This window comes from Musa acuminata, chromosome BXJ2-3 (genome assembly GCF_036884655.1).
Source record: "Musa acuminata AAA Group cultivar baxijiao chromosome BXJ2-3, Cavendish_Baxijiao_AAA, whole genome shotgun sequence".
NCBI lineage: Eukaryota > Viridiplantae > Streptophyta > Magnoliopsida > Zingiberales > Musaceae > Musa > Musa acuminata.
Genome location: NC_088340.1, coordinates 5403793 through 5428562, shown reverse-complemented (window position 1 = coordinate 5428562; position 24770 = coordinate 5403793). Strand labels below are relative to the sequence as shown.

The 24770-nt window shown below is 36.9% G+C and overlaps 2 protein-coding genes across 4 annotated transcripts; both read left to right on the top strand.

The window, feature by feature from the left end:
* Positions 1-261: 261 nt before the first annotated feature.
* On the top strand, positions 262-20092 carry LOC135607067 (preprotein translocase subunit SCY2, chloroplastic-like). 2 transcript variants are annotated; one of them, XM_065098557.1, is made up of 15 exons: positions 262-455; positions 780-1020; positions 1102-1596; positions 2663-2751; positions 4501-4580; positions 4696-4785; positions 7805-7896; positions 11866-11949; positions 13057-13198; positions 15297-15416; positions 15555-15684; positions 19019-19142; positions 19253-19359; positions 19513-19622; positions 19704-20092. In XM_065098557.1, the coding sequence occupies exons 2-14, from the start codon at positions 945-947 to the stop codon at positions 19600-19602; spliced, it is 1719 nt and encodes a 572-aa protein (XP_064954629.1). In that variant the 5' UTR covers positions 262-455; positions 780-944; the 3' UTR covers positions 19603-19622; positions 19704-20092. The 2 variants fall into 2 exon arrangements, with proteins under 2 accessions (XP_064954629.1, XP_064954630.1); XM_065098558.1 differs by having other exon boundaries at positions 262-522.
* A 2380-nt stretch (positions 20093-22472) lies between these two features.
* LOC135606423 (lysine histidine transporter-like 6) lies at positions 22473-24594 on the top strand. 2 transcript variants are annotated; one of them, XM_065097448.1, is made up of 8 exons: positions 22473-22604; positions 22693-22826; positions 22901-23284; positions 23358-23751; positions 23865-23970; positions 24037-24128; positions 24218-24286; positions 24386-24594. In XM_065097448.1, the coding sequence occupies exons 1-8, from the start codon at positions 22578-22580 to the stop codon at positions 24482-24484; spliced, it is 1305 nt and encodes a 434-aa protein (XP_064953520.1). In that variant the 5' UTR covers positions 22473-22577; the 3' UTR covers positions 24485-24594. The 2 variants fall into 2 exon arrangements, with proteins under 2 accessions (XP_064953520.1, XP_064953519.1); XM_065097447.1 differs by having other exon boundaries at positions 24218-24290.
* The last annotated feature ends 176 nt before the right edge of the window (positions 24595-24770 follow it).

The following is a 24770-nucleotide window of genomic DNA, read 5'->3' as shown; positions in this document are numbered from 1 at the left end:
GGCGACCGGGCGGGACTTGGCAAATCTAGACCGCTCATGTTTTGCGTTTCCCCATGATAGATCCTTTTGGCGTTCCATGCACCGTTAGATGGCGTAACTTTTCCCATGAAAATGCCACTGCTGGCAACGACTTAATAAAGAGTGGGACCCACTTATAGGGCCAGTGAATCCAATCATAAGTCAGGTGTGTTTTTGGGTTATCTATGAACATGTAAAAGTATTTTTGGGCTTAAAAGCTAATCCCTTGCGCTGCCGCTCGACGTCTGCCTTTCGCCCCTCCTTTCCCTCCCTCTCCTCTCCCTTCCTCGCGGTTCGCTCTCATACTCCGTGAGGGTGAACGGCGTCCGATTAAGCTGGTGAAATTGGAAATCCTCCGCCTCACGGCCTCTAACATCGTCCTCCTGTTCGATGACCACCGTCTCAAAGCGTCTAATCGCGCAGCATCCGCGTCCCCAGTGAGTGGGCCTCCCTCCTCTACGCCATTCCACAGCTTCCATTGATCCTTATATTATAACGTTTAAGGTGCGGTGTTCCTTTAGAAAAGAACACGAAAAAAACCTTGTTCTTCCCTTCTGTTTGGGATGGATTGCCGGGCTTTGTATTTTGGTACCGGTTCTTTGCATTCTTTTCCCACCAATATGGATCTTACATTTGAGTTTGAATGAAAAAAAAAACATTTGATTATGAATTGATTTTGCATCAATGTTTTTATCTTGCAATTTCTCTCCTAATTGCCAGGCCTTCCTTTTTTTCTTTTTTCTTTTTCCTTTGTTAAATAGGTGAAGCTAGGGTTTTGAGGGTTTTGGGGAGAGGAAGATACTGGCGTTCACTCGAACACGGCAACGGGGTTGTGGTCGGCCGGATTTCAAGCTAGACGGTAAGCTCTTGTGCAACCTAACCCGTCCGAGTTGTAGCGAGCCGGAGTCTTCGTTTCTCTCCTGGTCATGGATACAGCCATTTCAACCCTTCTCAACTTCCGCCTCCTTCGGCCGCTTGAAAGCAAATTCCTGTTGCAAGGCCGTGAGTTTTGCTCCCTTCACCTTCCTTTTCTTTATTCCTTTTGTTCCACTAGCTAAAATTCTCTCTCCTTTCCTTTTCCAGAACTCTCAGGATCAGCATGTAGGCGACTCGGGTGCCAATTTCCATTAAGTAGTGGCTTCCATGAAAAATCGCAACCTTCACTATCCAAAAGGAGAACTGGATGTCTGTCTCTTGCAAGGAAATCCATGCTGTTCTGCTCCTTGAACAATAACATGACGCAAGACCCATCTTTTGAAGCCAAAGAAAGGTTTGCTTTGATGTGGGATGATGAAGCTGCTGACCTTCTTGGATCTAAGGAGAAGGGTGTGGCATCTAATGCCTCCTTTGAGGAGGTTAGAGCTAAGAGGTTCAACAATAGTTTCTTAAACTTCACACGACTTGGGTCCATAATTGATGATGCCACGGAATCCTTCTTCAAAAGTGAGATCCGACGGAGGCTTTTTGTGACGGCTGTGCTGATCATAGTAAGCCGCCTTGGCTACTTCATCCCACTACCCGGCTTTGATCGACGTTTGATTCCAGATACTTACCTCAGCTTTGCTGCTGGATCAACAGGTATTCTTCTTTACTTAGATTTGATCATGGCTTGGTAATTCAGCCCATATTTTAGGTATCAGACTGATGCTAGTCTTTGGCCAAACCAGTATAGGATTGGTACATGTTAGCATACCAACACATGCTATGTCTGCATATAATGCAAAAATTTTCTTAAGATTTGAGTATTCACAGTGTTGGGAGGCATGTGCTGCAGTTCGTGCCACCTATCCAACAGACGGATAGGCCATTGGACCATGAAATGTAGAACCATGATTCAGCCAAAATTAATTTAAAGAATAACAAGGGAAAAAATAAATCTAAAGTAGAAGAAACTCTAGAAGTGTGACTTTCTAAAGATTGCTATAGTTTTGACAAACACAAACCATACATAAATTTGTCCGTAGAATCATAATTGCTTAACGAGAAGAAAATTTGTAGCAGTTAACTAGGTGTAATGATTGATGTTTCTCACATCTCTAATTAAAGAAGTCGAGGGACGTGGCTTTTTGCTTATTTTTTGGAAGGGCTAATCTTCTCTGGTTAAGCTGATTTCATGGTAGTGTGAAGGTATCAGTTCTCATCAGATTGACCTCTTCAATCAGAATTAATCCAAAACCAATTGGGTGACTGATTCTGGTTGGTCTGTCTTAAGTTTATTTTAATTTCACAGTGGAAATAACCTTTCACTGGTCTGGATTGACTAATCTTTCAAACATGATCTTGAGAAGCTTATTAAATTGTTCACCATCTTGTTTCATATGGCATTTAGGTAGATTGCAACAATTGTACTAGTTGGCTTGTATGGAGATACCTTCTGGTTGTGCAAAATTAATTTTGGATATCTATTAAATAATCAAGAATCTCACTTTTGTGACAATCATGTGCTATGCCATGAACCGCTTATGTGGGCTGTGCTGTCCTCCTGCAATCATATTTCCAAAAGCACAGATCAGTATAGGTGTTGATAGTCCTTGTGCAAATGCTGACATACACTATCATGATACTCTGTGGTTAATAGTGTTAGCTCAAATGGCGCACTTTATCCAGGTCATTTTTGCTTAGTGTTATTCTTCATGTTGTGCAGATGAGCTTGGTGACTTTACCAGTGAGCTGAAGCTATCACTTTTTCAGCTTGGACTTGGTCCTCAGATATCAGCATCAATCCTTATGCAGGTTTTGACTCATAAATTTTTATTTTTATGCAATCTTTCCCTTAATAGTGTTAACAAATAATGATAAGGTCAGTATTGTCCGTTGCCTATCTTACTTCAGTGTCTAGTGTTTTATTAAATATTCATCTTGGTTTCAGAGGTTATTTCCTATATATGAACAACTGTGCAAAGGTCAGTTTTGCATTAGGCATGTATAGCATATCTTTTATGTGTTAGCTGACAAGTTGTTGAGATGTATTCCTTTTGTAATTGATCTATTTCTATCATCTTTCTATTCTTTTTCTTGGTTCTTTAAGCTTCTTGTTTTGCATTAGTTAGGGAGGCAGTTATTATTTTCCTGCATGGACTATATCTCTACTTATTTGAAACTACACAAAGTTTGAAAATAGGACCTCTAGGAGTTCTGAAGTCATTTAGGGTGTTATGAATCCTAATGGTCAATGATTGACCTCATGAACAACTTGTAATGTAATTTAGAGAGAGGGAGTGACTTAATACTACAATTATGAATTGCATCTCTGTTGTTCTTGTACTTTTTCAATCACTTTTAACTCTGGTTTTTTATCACTTGAACCTTCTCTGCATATGATAATTCTGTCTTAGATGTTGAGCTGAGAAGTGATTCCTTGCAACTAAAGCATTGGATTTCTATCATCTCTGCAACATTGTAGTTCACATAGTTGTGCTATTAGAATTTGTTTCTTGACATTACTTGGGCCATAGGTTATGAATCCCAGTGGTCAATGACTGACCTCATAAACAACTTGTTATGTAATTTAGAGAGAGTTAATACTGCAATTATGAATTTCCAATTAGAAATTTTAATCACAAGAGAGAGTGGTGTGAGAAAGAGAGTGAGAATGAGAGTGAGTGAAAGAGGGCAGAGGGAGGAGATTTAAAGCCCTAAAAGAGGCTCCAATGGTCAATTTGATCGTCGGGTCAAACTTGACCCATTATCGGTTAAATTTTGACTGGTACCAATCTGTATCGGTCAATAGATACGGACCCGTAGCGGTTGATACATCACCCATTTCCTGCATATCATCCGAAACGGACTGCTCTGTGTACCAACTAGCTGGTGGATTGGTACGTATGACTCGTTTCGTACCGTTTTGGATAGTTAGTCAAACATTGATTTGTACCAAACACAACTCATGTTGGTCCATAATAGTATTGATTCAGTCCATGCCGGTGTATGCTAGTATGTGCCATGATACAACATGGAAGAAGGGGGGCAAGGAGGAGGTAGAGGTGGGGAAAAAAATATTGATCTAGTGGCAGGAGGTGGGTGGCATTGCGAGTCTGCAGCTTATGTATAAAAATGTGATGGGACCATTCGAAAAGGGTGGTCCTCATCTTGGTTCATGCCCAGATCAATAAATACTAGTCGGGATGGTTGGTTCAGTTGTTTTCAGTGGTCTCTACAACTGGTATTTAGATTGGTGTGATTGTGTCTGTATACCTTGCCTGCATATTCATTAACAAAACACTTATGAGAGTGAATGGAAGCAATTAGGATCCACTCTTTAACTGAGAAATACACAAGACAATTAATTCTGGTCGCAGAAAATGTATCAAGGTCCTTACATATAGGTATTGTTTCTTGGGTAATTTCTGCTTTCCTAAATTAAGGATGTCACTTTATTTTGTCAAAAGGTTTGTAGATAAAAGTCAATTGAGTTGTTTGGTGTATTAACTGTGCGCCATGTTCCTTCTGTCACTGTGCTAAAGCTCATTAGTTTTGTGACAGGTTCTCTGCCATGTTGTTCCATCTTTGGTAAAGCTACGGAAAGAAGGTTTAGATGGTCATGAGAAGATTAAAAGCTATATGTGTGTCTTATACATCTCATGCAGTGAGACTGATGTTTGAAATGCAAATGCTTTACTTTGTCATCATGTGGTAAATTGTTGTTTAAATAAAACATATCTGATTTGATGCTTTCAGATGGTGGACCTCGTTGGGTTTTGCAGTACTGGGAGGTATTATTGTTGCTTGTTATTCAATGCAGTACTCAATATATGCTGCTAGTGACAGGTATGATTGATAATTTTACTGTTGAAAATTTTCCTGGTGACTGTTGGTTCTTTTGATTGTTTACTGAAATGGTGAATGCTTTTCATTAATGATACTCTTCTATCTATTACACTAATTTTATTTTGTGATATCTACTTGTAATATTTAGATTGTGTATTGCTGATTTTGTTAACATTTGTGGTGATTCATGCATGACAACAGCTAAGCTAGGTGGCTCAAGTAACATATCGGAAAATTTGTTAACCTTCTGTGCATGAGTTGTGCAGCTTGGCACTCTGTTGGTATAGATTTTGTAGTATACAAACCGCAGCATGGGCCCATCTGTGGTTCTGAACTTTTGCCATTGCATCTGATCAACAAAAAGCAGCATGGTCAGAAGGGGCTGTCAGTGCTTTTATTGAAGCATGGACAAATCATCAAAGTTACAAGTATAGTGACTAAATTTGCACCTGCATACAGTAAAAACACACACATCTGGAAACAATAATTGTAGATTCCTGCATTTTTTTTTTGTCATATGACAATACTGCTCTTTAAAAGTGACATAATATAGGACTTACATTGTACTTGCTTTTTTGTTGTCTTATTGCATGTTATGTTTAGGTATAATCAAGTTTATTGCAATGTTCAGGTTGAGTCTGCAGCTTGGCTGTTCAATGAAAGCATTGCCAACGTGCCTTGAGTAGATCTTGATCCATATTTGTTGACGATAAAAAGTGGTTGCCTTGTCTTGTTTCAACTTAGCTAGATTTGGACTCCTTTATGTCTAAATCTAAAGCTACTGTTTGGTGACATTCAGTTGGGCGGTACTTGAGTCTGCTTCATCTAATAATACTTATGAAAATCCAACTGAGAAAAACCTCGATAATACCCATCAAGCTTTACTGGTCTTGGTTTGTTTTACTTTTCCACTTTTCTTTCATATATGGCTATCATCTGCCTTTTGGGAACTCAATGCCTCTACCTTGTCATGGATAGGGATATTGAGAGGTAGAACCAACAGGTGGTTAAAGAAGAGGTTAACTGAATGATTAGTGATTTTGCTGAAAAGCTTAGGTGACCATTGACCAAGAACCTGTCCCTAAGCCAGGTGGTAGCTTAGGATTAGCAAAAACAAGCAGAAAATCCTGTGTCACTCACAGTGAAAAATATAAAACTATAAAGGGTGATTTTCCGAGAAAAGCCCCAAGCCTTGTGTTTTTCTCGGATAACACCCCTCATTTCTATATTTCCAAGATTCTTCCCTCTGTAAAAAGACCAAAATATCCTTAAAAAAGTGATTTTCTGCCAAAATCAATTTGCTTAAACCAGTTCAGTATTCCCCCTTTTTTTTAATAGAGTTACAATGTTTTTGGTCTAGAGTGTCTCTGAATAGAGATATAGTGTTTTTTATTCATAGTGTTTTGTTCTAATAATTAATATTTATGAAAATTTAAATTAATTAAGATTTATTTGCAATATATTTGAATAGTGCTATTGTGCCTTTAGTTCAATAACAAAAAACACTATAACCCTAATAAAAATCACTGTAGCTTGTTAGGTTGAACCGAAAACACTATAATCCTATTTCAAAAATACTGTAATTGAGTCAATTTAACACTGAACTGGATTAACTCATTCTGTCTAGCTCGGTTGCATGGTAACTCAAAAATTAACCTTGCTAGTTGTCACATTTTTATCATTTTAAAAGATGAGGACTCTCAATGGACATTCTAGAAATTAAGGCTGCTATCCAGGAAAAATCCAAAACTTGGGGCCTTTCTAGGAAATCGCCTAAACTATAATAAAATTTAACTATTTAATGTACATTAACTGAAAATAAATATATGAACCTGTGGGATTTAGTATAATTGAACATGGTTGCAGTTACCTATTTCATTTTATAAGGTTTAAAAATGTTTAAACATCATTAAGAAATATAATTCTTTACTTTTGCGTCTTTATTGTATCAGTGCCTAAATTTTTTTCCATTACGTAGCAGATTGTTAGAACAATATACATGCTATCAGCGAATAGCATATGTTTCAAATCTAACCTAACTTGGGCATGGATCAGAACAACACAGTTTTGAAAAAGAAAACCATGTTTTGCAAAATTGGGATGGTACTAATGTAAAATTGGGATGGTACAATTTGTGCCCACTAGATATTTTGAGATAAGCGTGCGGATTTCTAATGGGGCATGGCGTGACATGAACATATTATGAGACTGTGAATTAGTTATTATTCTAATTTAAACAAATCCAGTAATTTAGGTTACTATAGTCCAATTTGTGTTCGCTTGGATAGCCACGAACAGTTTGATAGGGATAGGAGATGCTATTCAGATTCTAGCCTATGGTGTCTTGGAGGGAGTCCTACACTTAATAGGAGAATGCTAGGGTTGGGAAGTTTGTAAATGTCCATCTATCCTTGTGTCATTAACCATCATTGTATTAAATTGAAGGTTTGCTTGCAAGAAGGTTGTAGATGACGGATGTCTAGATGTGATTTTCAATGATGGAGATGATGAGCCGATATTTGGAGATTGGTTGCAGGGTTCATTTAATCTAGAATAAATATTATTTTTTGGAGGTACAATAACTTTACATCTAAAAGTTTAAAATTTATAAGCAGAAACAGAAAGGTTGATCTTGTCACAATTGCTACGTACTACAGCTTAAAATTATTGTACAAAATCTTTCAGATCTTATCATATTCGATAGATGACATGGAGTTTTATAAGGGGCTTGTTCAGAACATTAACTTGTGGTAAATTTTAGGATCAAATTTGAAAACAGTTGAATTAAATGGGACAGCCATTGGTTGTGAATATCTTATTAAAGGTTCTATTTGCTTATGCTTATTTTCCCTTCTGTAAAATCTTTTGACAGTGGGCTTTTGTTTATATTTGTATATTAATGAACTTGAGATCTATCATCTTGAAGGAAAGATTATAAAGCTTTGGTATGACATGGATGGATGTTTGGGTATGAAATTTTTCATGTTGTCTCATATATTAAATGTTTGTATTGTTTCAGAGCCAAGCATGTTGCCGTCACAAGCTTTTTATTAGTTATTGGTGCTATGTTTATGACGTGGATTTGTGATACAATATCAGAATCGGGATTCGGTACTTTCTTCACAAACATTTCATAATTTAATGGGTTTATTTTAGTACCAATGGACAATGTGGTTGCCTTTGGTTAATTTATTTTTGTACTTCCTTTATCTATATGTTTTTGCCTTTCACATATTTTCTATGATGTTCACTGCTATTTGCAGTAAGGTGATGCAATTCTTCAAGAAGCAATTATTTAATAGGCTCAGTAGATCCTTTTGAATTAATGCTATTATATGCTGAACTGTGACTCTTTTTGCTGGTTATGGTTTAGTGACAAGAAGCTAAACGAACCTTGGTCTCAAAACTTATGCCTTTCTTTGAGAGCCACTACTTATATATCAGTTGAATTTTTTTTTTCAAAAAAATTTCAAAAAAATTTCATTACATTAAATGATGTATATGACATTCATACGTGCACTCAAACTTGGGACCACTAATCAATTCGTATGCATTAACAAAGACATCAGTTGAAATTAAAATGGTACTCTTATATTAATAATATTTTCACTTGTAAAGCATGCTTATCTCGTTCTAATCATGCATCAATAATTCTTATCTTGATTTGGTCACCTTTTCATTCATAAGTACTGTAATTATCTGTTCAAGGATGGTGATTTTGTTAGTATTGCTGGGTATGAGACTAGACCAGGATGCAGATCACTTGATTTTAAGTAAAATCATAACGTCTCGGTTGAACTGGTTAACACTCATGAATTGCAACCAAAGAATAGTGATAGACTGAGTCTAGTGAAAGAGAGGAAACTGAATGTAGACAGAAAGAAAGAGAATAGTGAAAACAAGATAGAAGAAGATAGTGCAGATGAGCAAAAGAAACTTTGTTTTTCAATGATTTCACGTTGCTTGATTCAAGGTTCGTCATACCGCGGTATACTGCTCGGTATGGGCTGTATGTATCGATCTAATAGGGGACCGGTATAGGCAGTATATATTAGTCTATCAGTATGCCCCATTATACCATGTGTTAATATGTCAATACGTACCATACCGATGGTCGATCGGTACATAGGTACGGACCGGTAAGGTGAATCATGACATGGTTGATCAACTCTTGTCATTTAAATTTGTCATTCAACTTCCAGCATGCTATGTCATGCTATCATGTGTCAGCTAACTATTATTGACATGGATGTGGATATCAATCTATACCATCTGAACTGGTTGGTATGTGTTAGCCTGCATCAGTATGCCACTGTACTAAGAATACTAACACCCAAGGAAATAAAACTCCGAGTCCTCAAGCAACAGCCATCTCCATCTCATGAACAGGATAGCATAAATCCTTTTGTCAGCTTCCAAGTCTCACACACGACCTGATGCCCTCCTACACTTGGACCCCAAAATATCGATGTTAGCTATTAATGATAAAGGTTAGTTCACTTGCTGATCATTGAAACCTGCCAAACACTTCGAAACCATATCTAAGATTGATTGTTGTTCAGCAAACCTATTGACAGTGTGGCTTGTTATAATCCTCAATGATGTACCAATAGGAGTTGATAAAACCCAAGAAATGACCACAACTGTCACTTTTGTTAGTCTGTCACTCCACAACATCACAATATTGTCCGTGCAAACAATTCCACTGTCAATATAATGCCCCAAAAACAAGGTATCTTGGGCAAATTAGCACATATTCATATAAAGGGAATTCTCTTATAGAATATGATTGATAGATCTTAAGTGATAGATGTGCTTCTCTATAGTTTGACTCTGGATCATGTTGTCATCAAGATAAACAACCACTTGTCCAGGTGCTCTTAGAGAAGTGGTTTATCTGGGAAAGGATCTAAATCTCAATCTGATATTGGTTTGAGTAATGTATCAAACTGGTACCGATGTATTAGGCTGGTATATTGATTTCTATTGCTTGCAATCACCTAAAAAATAATATTACATAAATATTGTCGATGGGTATCAGATGGTATGTTTCTATACCAGTCCTTAATCAGACTAGCAAACACCGTGCATACCAACTGGAATTTGAATTCATGCATCAAGGCACAAAATAAGGTCGGAGCATTTGTTAGTACAAAGAATATTAGTTTATATTTGAATAGTTTATGTTTGGTGAGGCTCATTGTTTTCTACTTATCTCCTGCAGCAATTCATTCTTCCAAATTACCTGTTTCATAGTCAAGTTTGGAGTCCTTTTAGCTTGCAAATTCATACTTTGATATTGGAATTTGTGCATCAAGGTAAAAATAGGATTTGATTATTTGCCAATATGGAGGACATTACTATGAATATGCTTTGTGCATGGTGACACATATAGTCTTCTTCTTGTCTCCCTCGACAATCCATACATTCCAATAACCTCATTGAAGTCAAGTTTGGAATCATTTGCCTTGTGAATTGATTAAATAGGTATGAAGTGAAATGGATAGGGTTCTTAATATTTGTATTATATACCCATAGGCCATGAAAAGACAGACTCCCGTGCTACTAGTGGAACAACATTGGGGACTGAAGGGCAACTTTTGAATGGCGGATGAATCTACCCTTTAGTACCTCATCAAATTATTTCGAGTGTTCCACCAACTTTGAGGTGACATATGATATGTGCTGTGTTGGTAGATTTACTTACAAACTCCAACTCTATTTATGATCTACAACATGCCATAGGGAGAGAGCCAAGTTTGAAAGCATAATACCTGTGTACTTTGCAAGAAATTTTGCCACCACTGCAGATCCCTGCTCCATTCTAGGACACTTAAATAAAGCTCCTTTAGCAATGGAGATTATGTAAGATGTGCTATGTCCATCATGCACTAAAATGAAGGAAAGTTATTGGCACCTTTATCATTGGCCCTAAGATCTCCGTTTCAAGTCTGACTCTGAAAATCATCTAAGGGATCTGTCATGAATAGTTGTTGAAACAGATGATAGTCTTCTCATGAAGCCTATACTCAAGTTATCATTGTGCAAGACTATAAATTGGTGAAAACCAAGCATGGCATTTTAAACTAGCCACATCAACAGTCTGTAAAATGACCCAACATACAAAGTATTTACAAGTATTTTACAAAATGTACTTGGACCTTATAACTCAACAAAAACATTACATGCAACACATAAGTCCTCAGACTGGCATAAATTGGTACACGTAGTTCATTAATAGTTTGGACATGCACTATCTAGACCCATGTTGGCATGGATAGGACAATGCTTTCACCTGAATTGTTCTAATTGACACAACATGCTGTATGTAGAAAATGTTTCATCATTACCTTGTCATGAAATGACAGCCCTTGTTATTCACCATTCATCTAATAAGTATCTTCGAACAACGTTAATTTATAATATGTCATAGGGTAAAGTTTCAGACTCTAGAATGATTTTGGGTTTCTGGTTTCATAGACGTCCTCATGATTAACTATATAGATATTGTAGAAGGCAGTCCAATTTTTTTCTTAATGATTCATTATCCAATGCTATTGCGTATTCTAGTCACAATACTTGGTGCTAATTCGCTTTGCTTGTGTTTTGGCCTTATAGTTTTTGAAGTCAACTGGCATTCTAGAATAATTTTGGGTAATTTTTTTTTTTACTGGTACAGCTAATGTTAGTGTCATTTATTCTTAATTGAGTAGAGTTTTTCCTAGGTGCCATGCTGAAATGATTGTTTTTTCTTGGCTTACATATATGGCTACTTAATTTCTTCATTTTGACGTTGTACATTAATTGACTTATTGGAGAAGTTATTCTTTACCTTCATATCCATTTCTTTGTTTATTTTAGCACTAATAAGCTAGTCATGACCAAAATAAATTGGATGTGCTCTGCACCAAACTTCAAACATATTAACAACCAGCGATGATGCTAATTTATGTTCTGCAAGCAGAATTTGGATTTTTGAAGTGGTTTTAGTTCTTTATGCCTATGAATGCAAATAATATTAGGCAAATTTCCTTTTTGATGCCTGATCTATTTGTCTCTGGTTCTCGTTATGTACTGCAGGTCATGGTTCATCATTGATAATCTGTGCTGGTATATTGACCGGTTATACCGAGACTTTGCAGAAGATGTTAGCTCAGTTATCAGGTCAGTTTTATTTGTCTGATCATTAGTTTCCTTATTTATTCGATATTTATTTCTTCTTTTACATATATTTCTAAAAACAAGAGAAGGGATTAGGATGGGTATCAAATCAGTATGTACAACCTTGTTCCAAGCCTTCAATCCAATGATTTATCGGTGAAGAATGGCCCAAATCACAAGATTCCTACCAGTGCTTGGTCTAGATGGGTCAATTTATGCTATCTTACTCAATTAAGGAGAGAGGTTGTTTCCAATCGAATGCTTTATCTATACTTTGATGGTTTTACCAATAGTTCAGGGGTCAGGGGACCAATGTCCTAATACATTGCATAATTTTGGAATCTAAATGATAATTATGATCCTATGCTAGTATCTAAGTGCTTGAATCGACAGCTTAGAATCCACAAACAACCTACTATTCCTTGACCACCAATGTCCTATATATTCTTGTTTGTAAATGCTTATTGTGTTCATTGAGTTACTTGATGAACTATTCCCCATTGATATGATAAATTTTAGGTAAATGGAGACTATAATAGTCAGTTGATTTGGTCTAGCTCATTCTAGGTAAATGAAGACTGTTGGTTGTTCATGTTTTATTGCTTTGATATGGATATCAGAATCTGATTTGGATGTTTATCCGAGTGTTTTCCTCAGCGAGAACAAAATGGAGATATGGGACATAAAGGAGAAAATATTTTTTTATAAAATATTATGGCTTTTATGTTTTTGTGTTTTTATGTTATAAGAAAATATTTATAAGAAGCTTTAAAATGACAAAGGTACATTTATAATTGTCACATCATAGATTGCATGTTGTTGTTGGGTGAGTTCAACCCCTGATACTTAGTATCTTCAATAATCATGCTTGATTATTGTTGACAGTTAATTTTGACTTACAAAAGCATTTTTGCATGCTATTACATAATAAATACAATTCATAATATGGATGTTCAGAGTCTTGGTGATATTGATCTTGCCCAATTCCCAGATATTATCTGCTCGAGATGTCATTTACAATAATTTTTTATGCTTTCTCTAGTCTACGCATAGCTACATGACATTTTTGCCCTTGGAGTTCAAATTTATTCTGTTTTAACTTGAATTCAGGAAATATGCTGAGTTGGTGGCCTTATATACTTTCTGTACTTGGAATATTCATGGTGGTAACGATGTGGGCCGTTCTAGTTACTGAAGGTTGTAGGAAGATCAAGTTACAATACTATGGTTTTAAACTTGCTTCTTCAACAAGGTGACGTCATGTCAATTTTCTTCTACTTTTCATTGTTATCTGGCATCCTTAAATGTAGCACGAGTTTTAAAACTATTTATATCTTAATCTTTGCTGTCCAATAGTCTAATACATTTAGCAATCTCATAATTTCCCAATCAACAATGTTACAAGTAGTTTTACTCAAGGTTCATCCTCCCACAATATACTGCTCGGTACAGGCGGTATGTACCAACGGCGCTGTTGTCGACATCGAATATTAAAATTATCTTTTTGCTTTTTGTTTTCGTGTTTCCGTTGATAAAATTAACGTTGTTAGGGTAAATGGACCTAGATGTTTTACTTTCTTAACTATAGGGATGCCAATGTAACTTTTTAAAGTTTAGAGATCAGAATACTAAAGGTAGTTAACTACGGGGTGTAATATGTAAGTAGCTCTCAAATTTCTCCTACCACTTTTATCTATGTAACTGGCAAAGTAAAGCATATGATACTATTAATTTTGAATTGGTCACAAAGATTTTTTTTCTCCATCAATTTAGCTCTGTTGTGTGTAATATTTCTCATTAAATTAATAACCACCAAAATTTTCCTAAGAATGTTTTTTTGGTCCTCTTGTACTTCTTGCATCACTAATTTTGAATTGACTTCCATTGTTGATTAACACTTTTAGGTCTTCTTTGAACATGTCCAAACTGTCACAAATGGTTTTCCTTTATTGTATCTTCAATCAGAATTGTACTCTAAAAGAAAACAAAAACTGAAGTTAAGTTATTTAAGTTGGAAGATTGTAATATATCCATAATATTTGATTTGGTATTTTGATATAATATTTATCAAGGACTGCAATTTCGTGTCGATTGGTCGTGCTAGTCTTTGGCCGATCCTAAAATATAAAAATATATAATATAATTAATAAATATAATTATTTAAAATTTTAAATTAAAATATTCTATTAAATAAAGAAAATCTATTAACAGTATTTAAAATTAATAATTTCAAATAAACCTAACAATATTAACAGTATACTGTATACTGTTAACAGAAGGAGAATAAGGAAGTGTAAGGGGGTGTTGAGCCTGCTTACTGTGAAAAGAGGAAACGGCAGCGGCGGCGGAGTGTAAGGAGGCAGCGGCGAGCGACGACAGTGGTGAGCAGCGACAGCGTTTGCGAGCATCGGGATTGAGAGCGGCAGCGGCAACGAGGGTTAGGGTTGGGTTGTCACTGATATCGGTTTTAGTTGGTTCGATTGAACCAACTAACCATCGGAGACCGAACCAGGACCGAATCAGAAAATAGACGTTAAATAGACGTTCAAAAAATAGGATGTGAGTCTAATGGTTAAATTTGCAATCAAAAACCAATTTAATCTGGGCCCTTGAATAATTTTGGTCAAAATCCGACTATTACCGATGGATACAAGTCGGTCATGATTAAATTTCGACCATTTTGCTTGATATGAAGCGTGTATCACTCGATATGTCCCTGCAACTGTTATATCGCTTGGTACAGGGCAGTCTACGTTTCAGTCAGCTATCGCACCAATATGTACCGCCCGTACCATACCGTTTTAGGCGGTACGTCAAACCATGATATTTATTGTTGAAACTAGTGATCTAATAAGCTAGCTATTGATGTTGCATGCTCACATTTTTATTCTTCTTAACTTGGAAAATAATGTTTTATATGCTGAAGAAAAAAAGAAGACAGATGTCTCCTTTTTTGTGATAAGTTGTTGATCTGAAATTACAAGTGTTTAAGTTTAATTCTTCTTGTGGTGTTGGGCATCCTATTTGTGTTACCTTTTAGAGTAAACATGTTACGCTGAAATATCATTTATTTTTTTATTGTTTTGGCTTGTTCTGTACTTGTACTCTATGAATCAGAGCATTTCAGAAACTGATGTACACTAACTGCCCTGGCTCATGCTAATTATTTTGGTACAAGTTTTTCCTATGAATGAATAGTAAATGCATGTAGCACTGTCAACAGAAATGTAATGACTTGTACATATTGAACATGGTACTGAAGTATTGCAATTTTTTTTGCTGCTTGTCTTTTTGTGCCTTGTTTTCAATATCCATAATATAACTACTGAACAGCTTTTTTGGCCACTTAGACATGGAGGGTCACCAGTTACTGAGGTGGAGCCGTATATTCCTTTCAACATTAATCCTACAGGAATGCAGCCTGTCCTTACTACCACGTATCTATTGGCTTTTCCGAGTATCATGGCAAGGTTGTTTTCTCTTCTATGTTTTTGATCTAATTGTAATTGTTTTTTTTTGTAAAAATCACAGATGTTCTTGGTGGTTTTATCTTTAACTTGGATTTGTAGGTTAACCATTTATCTAATATTCAGTTATTTTTCCGACAGTATCTTTGGGGCACCATTTTGGGAAAACCTGAAAGATATTTTAAACCCTGGGACTTCTGTTGGTGCAAAACCATGGGTTTACTACACCATTTATGCTTTTTTTGTCTTTTTGTTCAACATATTTGACATTGTAAGTATATCTTGTTCCATTCTTTTGGGTTTATGGTTTCTAGTCATTCATATGCATTGGTTATTTTTTGTTCATATTTAAATTGCTCAAATTGTGGCTGGATGATTTATAAACGGTGTCTTTCTTGAAAGTTTGTTTTAGATGTTCAATGCATAATTACAAGTAATTCTATTATTAGCAATGTTATACAATCTTGCATGTAGTATATTGTTTGCAAGTGGCTGTTCCTTTGGACTGTTTGCAGTGTTCATTGGCTGTGTCTGTAACTTTAAGATGCACCCATATTCACAAATATTACTCCTAAGACCAAAAATTACCTTGATCGACTCCAACAATGTTTGGCTGATATTGCATGTGAAGCATGTTATGCCTAACATTAGCACTTGATCATAGTCAAGGTCTTCAGAATCCTAGGTTAGGTGTTGCTTGGTTTTAGCATACTTGCGAACCCATACATTGTATATTGTACTATTGTAACATGCTGCTAAGCTTCCAATATATCTTCACCATTGACAAGTTGCATGTATCATCAAGTTAACCATTGTTTATGATTGAATCCACATCCTACATGTGGTTGAATGCCTGTTGTTTAATGTCTTTCTTATTCATGACCTCTACTATCAGTATGCCTGCAAGATTTATCACATTATGTTATCTCATGCTACCTTCATGTCATGCCAGAAACCTACTGGTGTAATACGTGTACATCTGACAGTGGACACGTGCCAGCGTGATATGTATAAGACTTTTCACAAGCTTTTATCTAGCCTTGTAATGCTTGATTGTGTTACTTCTTGGTACATTCTGCATATTGATTGATTATATAACATCTATGACATCAAGAAGTCAAGTTGTTCATGAATTCCTTCAATGATTTTAAAGTTTGTTTTGTTTATGAAGTCATAATTTCGAACATAGAGTAGTAGTTTAATTAGTTTTATTCAAAAATTTGGAGCTTTAAGTCCTAAAGGCTTAAGGAAAAGACTAATAGAATGAAAATATATTAGAAGGAAGAACAAAATTTTAGACAAAATTATGTTGCATAGGTTAATGGTTTCTAAAGTGGTAATATTTTGGCTTTTGGGCTGAACTCTGGCAATGAATCCACTATTCCTCTTGATGCAACAAAAAAAAAAAACCATCAGATACCAGCTTTTTGAGATTGGCTACATTCGATCTCACCATTAAGCTCTCTAGAGGGCAACCTTAACTGTCATGTTAAGAGTGACCGAATTATCTTCTGTTTCATCTAATCAGGTTTACTTAGGTCTGAGAGCGATCAAATCTCTTTTTGTTACGTATAATCGAGTCTTATCAGTTTTTCCTTCATCCCTACGTCCTAGCACTGATCCCAATTGACTTTATTTCGTTGAATAATATTGTCTCCTTTAAACAATTCCGTCGTTTTATTGATTCAGAACTATCTCTAATTTATTAAGTATCTGGGTTAAATATTTGACATTAGAGTATCCATTCTGATTATGACTATTACAGTCTATCAAGGCAACGTTTGATGTACCAACCAAAATGGTTCGAAACAGGCAGCATGTACTGGTCCACCAATTGACTGTTTCACGGATCAGTCTGTTTTGGATGGTACACAGGAAAAGGGTCAAGTATCGGCCAATACAGTTGATGTATCAGCCGATACGAGTCATTATTGGTTGGAATTTAACTACTATCGATCCAAATTGAGTCAAGTTTGACCCCAACAATCGAATTGACCACTGGGGCCGCTTTTGGGGCTTTAAATCTAGTCCTTCCCCCTCTTTCCATCACTCTCATGCTCATTTACTTTCTCATTCTCACTCTCTTTCTCACACTCTACACTCTCGCTTGTGATTAAAGTTCCTAATTGGCAGTTAATGATAATCAAGCATTCAAGCTATTGATTTGGATAAAACAGAGATTCGAACTCAGGATCTAATGGAATTTATATCCAATTTGAAGGTATTTAGCTTCTTTCTATATTTTATTCATCATTTCATATAATTCGAGGCATATTAATGCATAATTACAAAGATTAAACATGTTACGCCTGAATTCGCGGTATTTAGGGTTCATCACAACCTTATGCATTTATTTATACCTCATATACACTCTATGCTTAATTAAATATAATATAATTACCATTAAATTATGATAAAAAAAAACCTAAGAAAGATTTTTCTTGTGAATTTTGGGTCATTTTCAGCCTTTTCTAAAAACCGGTATGTACTAGCATACCGACATATGGTATGCTGGTACTGACTGATATGTACCAGTCCGCCCATGCACCGATACTACCGGTAGGCATGATACGGTAGTCCTTGCATCAAGGAACAACAACTAAGACATCTGAATCTTAAAATTATTATTAGCATGATGCTCAAGTTTCTTGTGACTAACAGCTGTTCTTCAGCTTGAAAGGCCAATGGTAAAATAAACTTGTGAACTATTTTGCATGCTGATAGGTGAACATGAGCATGACATTTGTTTTGGCTTCGGTTAACAATAGCTAGAGGCTAGAGAAATGATCTTGTTCTAGTTAATAGATGGAACATCATCAAGATTCCCAATATGGAGATTTTTCAAGCAAAAAAGTAGTTTTTTTTTTGTTACATATTGAAAATTCATAATATATCCTATGACTTGAAAAATCTCGATATCATTGGCATTTCATTTTGCTGGTTTGAAAAATCTTATAGGACTGAGATCATATAACTATATCATTGGCATTGCATTTCATTTCTTTTTTCTTGGTTACATATTAGACACTTATCAATCAACAACAAACAAGTTAAAATTATGACCATTGATCGTAGTTTATTTCAAAATGGAGACAGTTCTATTCAGGCAGAAAATAATCAAAATCTAATATTAATGAACGTACCAACTATTTGAGCTCTTCTAAAACCTTTCAGAATTCTCTAGAGATAATCCCTTTATGATTCTCTTTTCAAACAATTTATAATGTCAATATTTTGATAAGTTGTAATATCGGATTACAAGATATACTTCATGATTCAAACTCATCTGAAAAATTCTTTTGGTTTTGTTAAGTGGTGAATTTTCTAAGTCATTTTTATCAACACTATAGGTTGAGTTTGACTGTTGTTGCATTTAATGACATGGTGTATTTTTTGCTTGCACATGGAAATGGCTATGATCAGAAATATCAGTCCATTCCCTTAATGAACCATAACTAACCTAAGATTTAGTTCGTGGTTTTGACATATTTGTGGCTAAAATGTAGATGATCTTACCTGGATGAAAATCTGGATGTATGGTTAAGAAAAAAGATTGGCATTTAAAAGATTCATCGAACTGAAAATGTTGCCTATCCAACTTGCAGGCAAACTTACCGAAAGAAATTGCTGATTACATGACAAAAATGGGTGCCAGGATACCAAATGTAAAACCTGGAAAAGCAACTATAGAGTATTTAGCAAAAATTCAAACTTCAACTCGATTTTGGGGTATTCTCTATAAAAATCATTTAAATTTTCTATTATGTATCTCATATACTTAGTACTAGATAATTTCTAGTGATATATAGTCAGTGTATGTGTATCTTGAGATATTGCAGGAGGATTATTATTGAGTGTATTGGCTACGAGTTCTACCTTGCTTGATCATTATTTACGTCATATCAATGAGGGATTTGCAGTTGGGCTTACATCAGTTTTAATCATTGTAAGTGTGGTTCATCATTGTGGTTTTCTTATTCCAAGTTGTAGTTACATGCATCATGCAGCAGTTTGTGTTGAATTATAAATTCTTCATATTGGCTGCTTACATATTGGTTATAATTGTGAATAATGATGCTCTTTAAATCTACTATCTCAGGTGGGTTCGATTATAGAATTGAGAAGATCTTATCAGGCATATAATGTGATGCCAGCCTTGAGCAAGGTTTTAAGGAGATATGGTGTATAGTATACATACATCACAATGAGGTAACTCCCTTGTGTTACTATATCTTCGAGAGATTTCTGTACTCAGAATTCATGTTAATATTTTACTGCCTGCATGATCAGTAAACAACAGTTGTAGCTGTATTCTGTGACTACACGATCTCTGCCAATGGCGGTACAGTGCAAGAGGTCACGTTCTCACGAATGTAGAAGCTCTGATTGTGATTGGTTGCATCTACTATTGACATGCAAAAAACCAACGTTAGATCTCCAGAAACCCAGAGTTACAAATGTGGGTTGACAAGATGGAACATTTAGTGAAGATATTTAGCGCATAATGACTAAACCCATCGTATCAGCATATGATCTAAACCGGAGTTGGTAGTAGTCGTTTGTTGTTTGTGTTTTGTCCACTTCCTCTTCAGCAATACTTGATCTCGATGAGTGTATGCAATGTGTTCTCGCCGAAGGATATTAAAAAGCATGGTGGCTCCCATCTGGTGAGTTCTCTACGGGACCATATACAGGATTGAGTCTTTTTCATTATATTTGTTTTCACAGGAAAACTTTCATGCACCCCATCAAGTTGCGCTCGATAAGTGTTTTCTCTCCCATTTGTTTGCAAGAAAGAAATACCACTGCGTTCGGTAAATAGGTAATCTTTCATGCACCCCATCAAGTTGTGCTTTCCAGCTTCATTTTGAGTTGAGTACCAGTATCTCTTCTCATGTATGTCCCAAGCTCGATTAATGATTGTAAACTACCATGTCATGTTAAATAACAATAGAAAATATCGTTCGTGCCATGAATGATTCGGAATATCTAATCGATCGATTCGTGCGTTCAAGGGATAATGCCTTGGCGGGGGTGTTGAGGTTGAGGCATAGAGATTCGAATTTTCATCGACACAGATACTCACTCTTCTTATGATTCATGTGTAGATTAGTGTCGTTAAACCGTTCATGTCTTGCATTAAGATTCAGATTGGGATCAAGTTGGTTCCAGAGACATGTGAAGAGCATTCGGAGTCAACCTTGGTTTAAATGCAAATCTATTACATTACAAGCGAAGCGTGATGTTGGGAGATAAATGGATTTGACAAAAGATCTTGAATGTATTCAATAAAATATCATACTAAAATTATGTCACGACATACTCGATAAATGTTCATTTGATGTTTAAGAACATAACTATATAGCTTTTTAGAACATAACTCTAAAATTATGTCGGGGCATACTAAAATTATGATGCAAAAGCCACTTTTAGAACATAACTCTGTAGCTTTTTAGAACATTATATGTATGGTTCAATTATAAATGGGATCATGTTAAGTCAATATGATGGGGAAGCCACTTTTAGAACATAACTCTATAGCTTTTTAGAACATTATATGTATTGTTCGATTATGAATGAGATCATGAAGTCATACGCTAAAGCAAGGGATAGGGAGTAATTGTTTTGTGGTGTTGGCCCTATGTGTCATATCGTCAATGATGTAATTGTCGAGATTATCGATTAGGTATCGGTAAAGATAGAATAATATATTAATAATCATCCATATGTTAAACCACCCGATCTATAATCCCTATAACATTTGTACAAAATATCATAATCGGGATTACTGTGGCTTCGCAAAGCTTTATTCTTTCTTTCATCAGTTAATATCGAACATTTTATGGATTGTGTACACGTGGCTTCCACAGAGGACAAGAGAATAACATCAATATCTAGGTTAACATACATCTACATGACATATGTACAAAATAAATTAAGTAGGATATATATATATATCTACAAGAGATATTTTATCCGTAATATTATCATGTTTTGGAAGACACTTCTAAAGGTGTACAAAGTGTACTGATATGGAACCAAATTCCAATCATTATTTAATCATGTGGCACATTGAGAGATATAGCCTGCATAGATATAGCCTCAACTTTATTCCAAGTGACATAAGCCATGAACTTTTTGGTGAAGCACACGAAAACAAGCACATAACAGATTTCTTTACATTTTCTTGATGAATAGTGTATACATATATATAATATATATGGACTGACAGGAGTACAAAATTGAATATAAAGCAGAAGCTACTTTACATTTTCTTGGTTTAACAAGAAGCAATAGTAACCTAAAGCTTCTCCCTAATGGATTGACTATTAGCAATACCATCTTCTAATGGCTCTTAGATCAAAGAAGCAACATGTGGGTGCATAACCAAGAATAATCATGCTTGAGAAGCTTCCACAATGCATATCTTATAAGACATGCATTGAATTGGGCCTCTTGCAGAAAGTGACCAGGTAGAGCTTGGAATTTAGTCAAAAGAAGATCTTCGAAATCATATACCCTCATCATTACATGCGCATATAATTTGGTTCTCAGTACTTGTATCATAACGTCTCAATTGATATTACTCATTCAAAGGTTAGTTACCACCAGCCGAGTTTGGCCCTCCCATTTCCAAGGAGACAATTGAATCACCTGAAGAAAGTTGGAAGCACCTCATACAGTAATTTCATAATAATCATCATCATCATCATATAGTAAACACCCAACAGAAGCAAGCAACAAAAGAATTGATAGTTATGCTTGATCTTTACCTCAGTCAAATTTCACTACCTCATTGATCACCTAACACCACTAAGTCGATCTTGATGCCAAGTCATGGTTTAAAGATGTTTTATTTACTTGTGTTCGTGGCTGTTTGTGAGACAACTATCCAATACAGAATTCACAGATCCCATCTTTCAGTCAAGGATAATGTTTCCGATCATCTTGGTGAATTGAAGCCTCTCCTTTTCCTTTTCAGGATGATCAAGTGTGCAAATTAAGATGCTCGGGGCAAGAATTTTATATTTGATCACCTAAAGCAAGAGCCCCAGATTCTCTCCCAGCAACCATATGAATCATGACACTCCACTGATGAGCCATTACAAATACCGCTGCAGTTGCACCAAACCATCAGTGTGAGAGCATTGCCATTCAACCGACATGGTTTCCACCTCAGTCCTTCCTCAGGTCTCGGAGGGCTCTGCACTGCATGCTTCCATTTGATCCAATTTGTTTGGTCGATAGCACAATGACTCTTCTGCTTTGCTGCGTTCAGGTGGCCGGTGATGATGCTTCCAAGGAGGCCAGCCCTCGACGCGCCAAGTGGTGGTACGCGACGTTCCACAACGTCACGGCGATGGTCGGCGCCGGCGTCCTCAGCTTGCCTTATGCCATGGCACACTTGGGATGGTCGGACATCGATGAGTTCTTGTTTCTGAGGGAGAACTAAAGCTAATAACTTAGTCGGGTCTCGATGGTTGCAGGGGTCCTGGGACGCTGGCACTGGTGGTCTCCTGGTGCATCACCTTGTACACCCTGTGGCTGATGATCCAACTCCATGAGTGCGTGCCGGGGACTCGATTCGATCGGTATAGCGACCTCGGGCGGTACGCCTTCGGTCCCCGACTGGGGCTGTGGATCGTCGTCCCTCAGCAGTTGATCGTCCAGGTCGGCTGCGATACGGTGTACATGGTCACAGGCGGCAAGTGCCTGGAGAAGTTCATGGAGATCTTGTATCCCGAGAGCACAAAGCTGCACCAGTCCTACTGGATCTGCATCTTTGGCTCGATTCAGTTCTTCCTATCTCAGCTCCCCAACCTGAACTCGATTGCTGCTGTATCCTTAGCAGCAGCAGTCATGTCACTAAGGTAAAGGCATGATCCATCGAGGTCGATACTTACCCATTCTAATGGTTTTCTCCCTCCATTTCTGGGGTTGCAGTTACTCCACGATAACATGGGTGGCTTGCTTCGCTCGAGGCCCGGCGAGCAACGTAAGCTATGCGTACAAGATGACCACCGCATCTGATTCCATGTTCAGGGTGTTCAGCGCCCTGGGGCAGGTGGCGTTCGCTTACGCCGGCCACGGGGTGATCCTGGAAATCCAGGCGACCATCCCTTCCACGCCCACCAAGCCTTCGAGGATGCCCATGTGGAAGGGCACAGTCGTGGCCTACTTCATCACCGCGCTCTGCTACTTCCCGGTGGCCATGGCCGGATACTGGACCTTCGGCCAGGAGGTGGACGACAACGTGCTCATGGCACTCAAGCGTCCGCGGTGGCTCATCGCGGCGGCCAACCTCATGGTGGTCATCCATGTCATTGGAAGCTACCAAGTGAGTGAAACATATGCTCATCTCATGCGGCACCGACTGCTTGTCTTGGCCTTCATGGCAGTATCGCTAACATGTCTCATAGAACTGGCGATACTAATTTGGATGAGTTGCAGGTTTATGCAATGCCCGTCTTCGACAGCATCGAGAGCATACTGATCACGAGATTGAAACTTCCACCTGGAATTGCTCTGCGTCTGATTGCTCGATCTGCTTACGTCGGTAAGAATAACAAGTCACAGTAAATATCATGAAAACTGCAGACCTAAAAGCGTGTTCATTTTGCAGCCTTCACTCTCTTTGTTGGAGTCACATTTCCATTCTTCGCTGATCTCTTGGGGTTCTTTGGCGGCTTTGGATTTACACCTACTTCCTACTTCGTGAGTCAAAACACTGTTCCTAATATAATTAATACTTTGTTTGCTACATGAATCCTGAAACTTTGGTTACATTCTGAGCATTGTTCCAGCTACCCTGTGTGATATGGTTGGCAATCAAGAAGCCAAAGAGATTTAGCCTTCACTGGGTTGCTAATTGGGCAAGTAACTATTACTTGATTCATTGTATTGTTATCTATAAAGAATCAGATGTGCAAAACCTGACGCATGAGGATTTTTTTGCTGGTTCTTTCTGATAGGGCTGCATCATTGTTGGGGTGCTTATGATGTTTGCTTCGACAATAGGGGGCTTGAGGAATATTTTCGTAGATTCTTCCACCTACAGCTTTTACTCCTGAAGGAGATTATGTTTTGCTTATCTTGGGGAACTGTATCGATCTCTCATGTAAGATGAGTTGTGTGACTTCTTTTCTATGGTTGAATGCAAATGCTAGTCCTAGCCTTACAAGTTTTGTAGTTTACTCAATAAATTTGTGAGGCTTCCTTCCCAAGGTTGTGTTGAAGGAAGAGAAAGTGTATGGTCGATTAAATTTCCACTATTACTGGTAAACTTCAAGCGGACTTAGACCTGCATAGGATCTCCTGGATGCATTCGATGCACTAAACAGAATTCATTTGACTGTA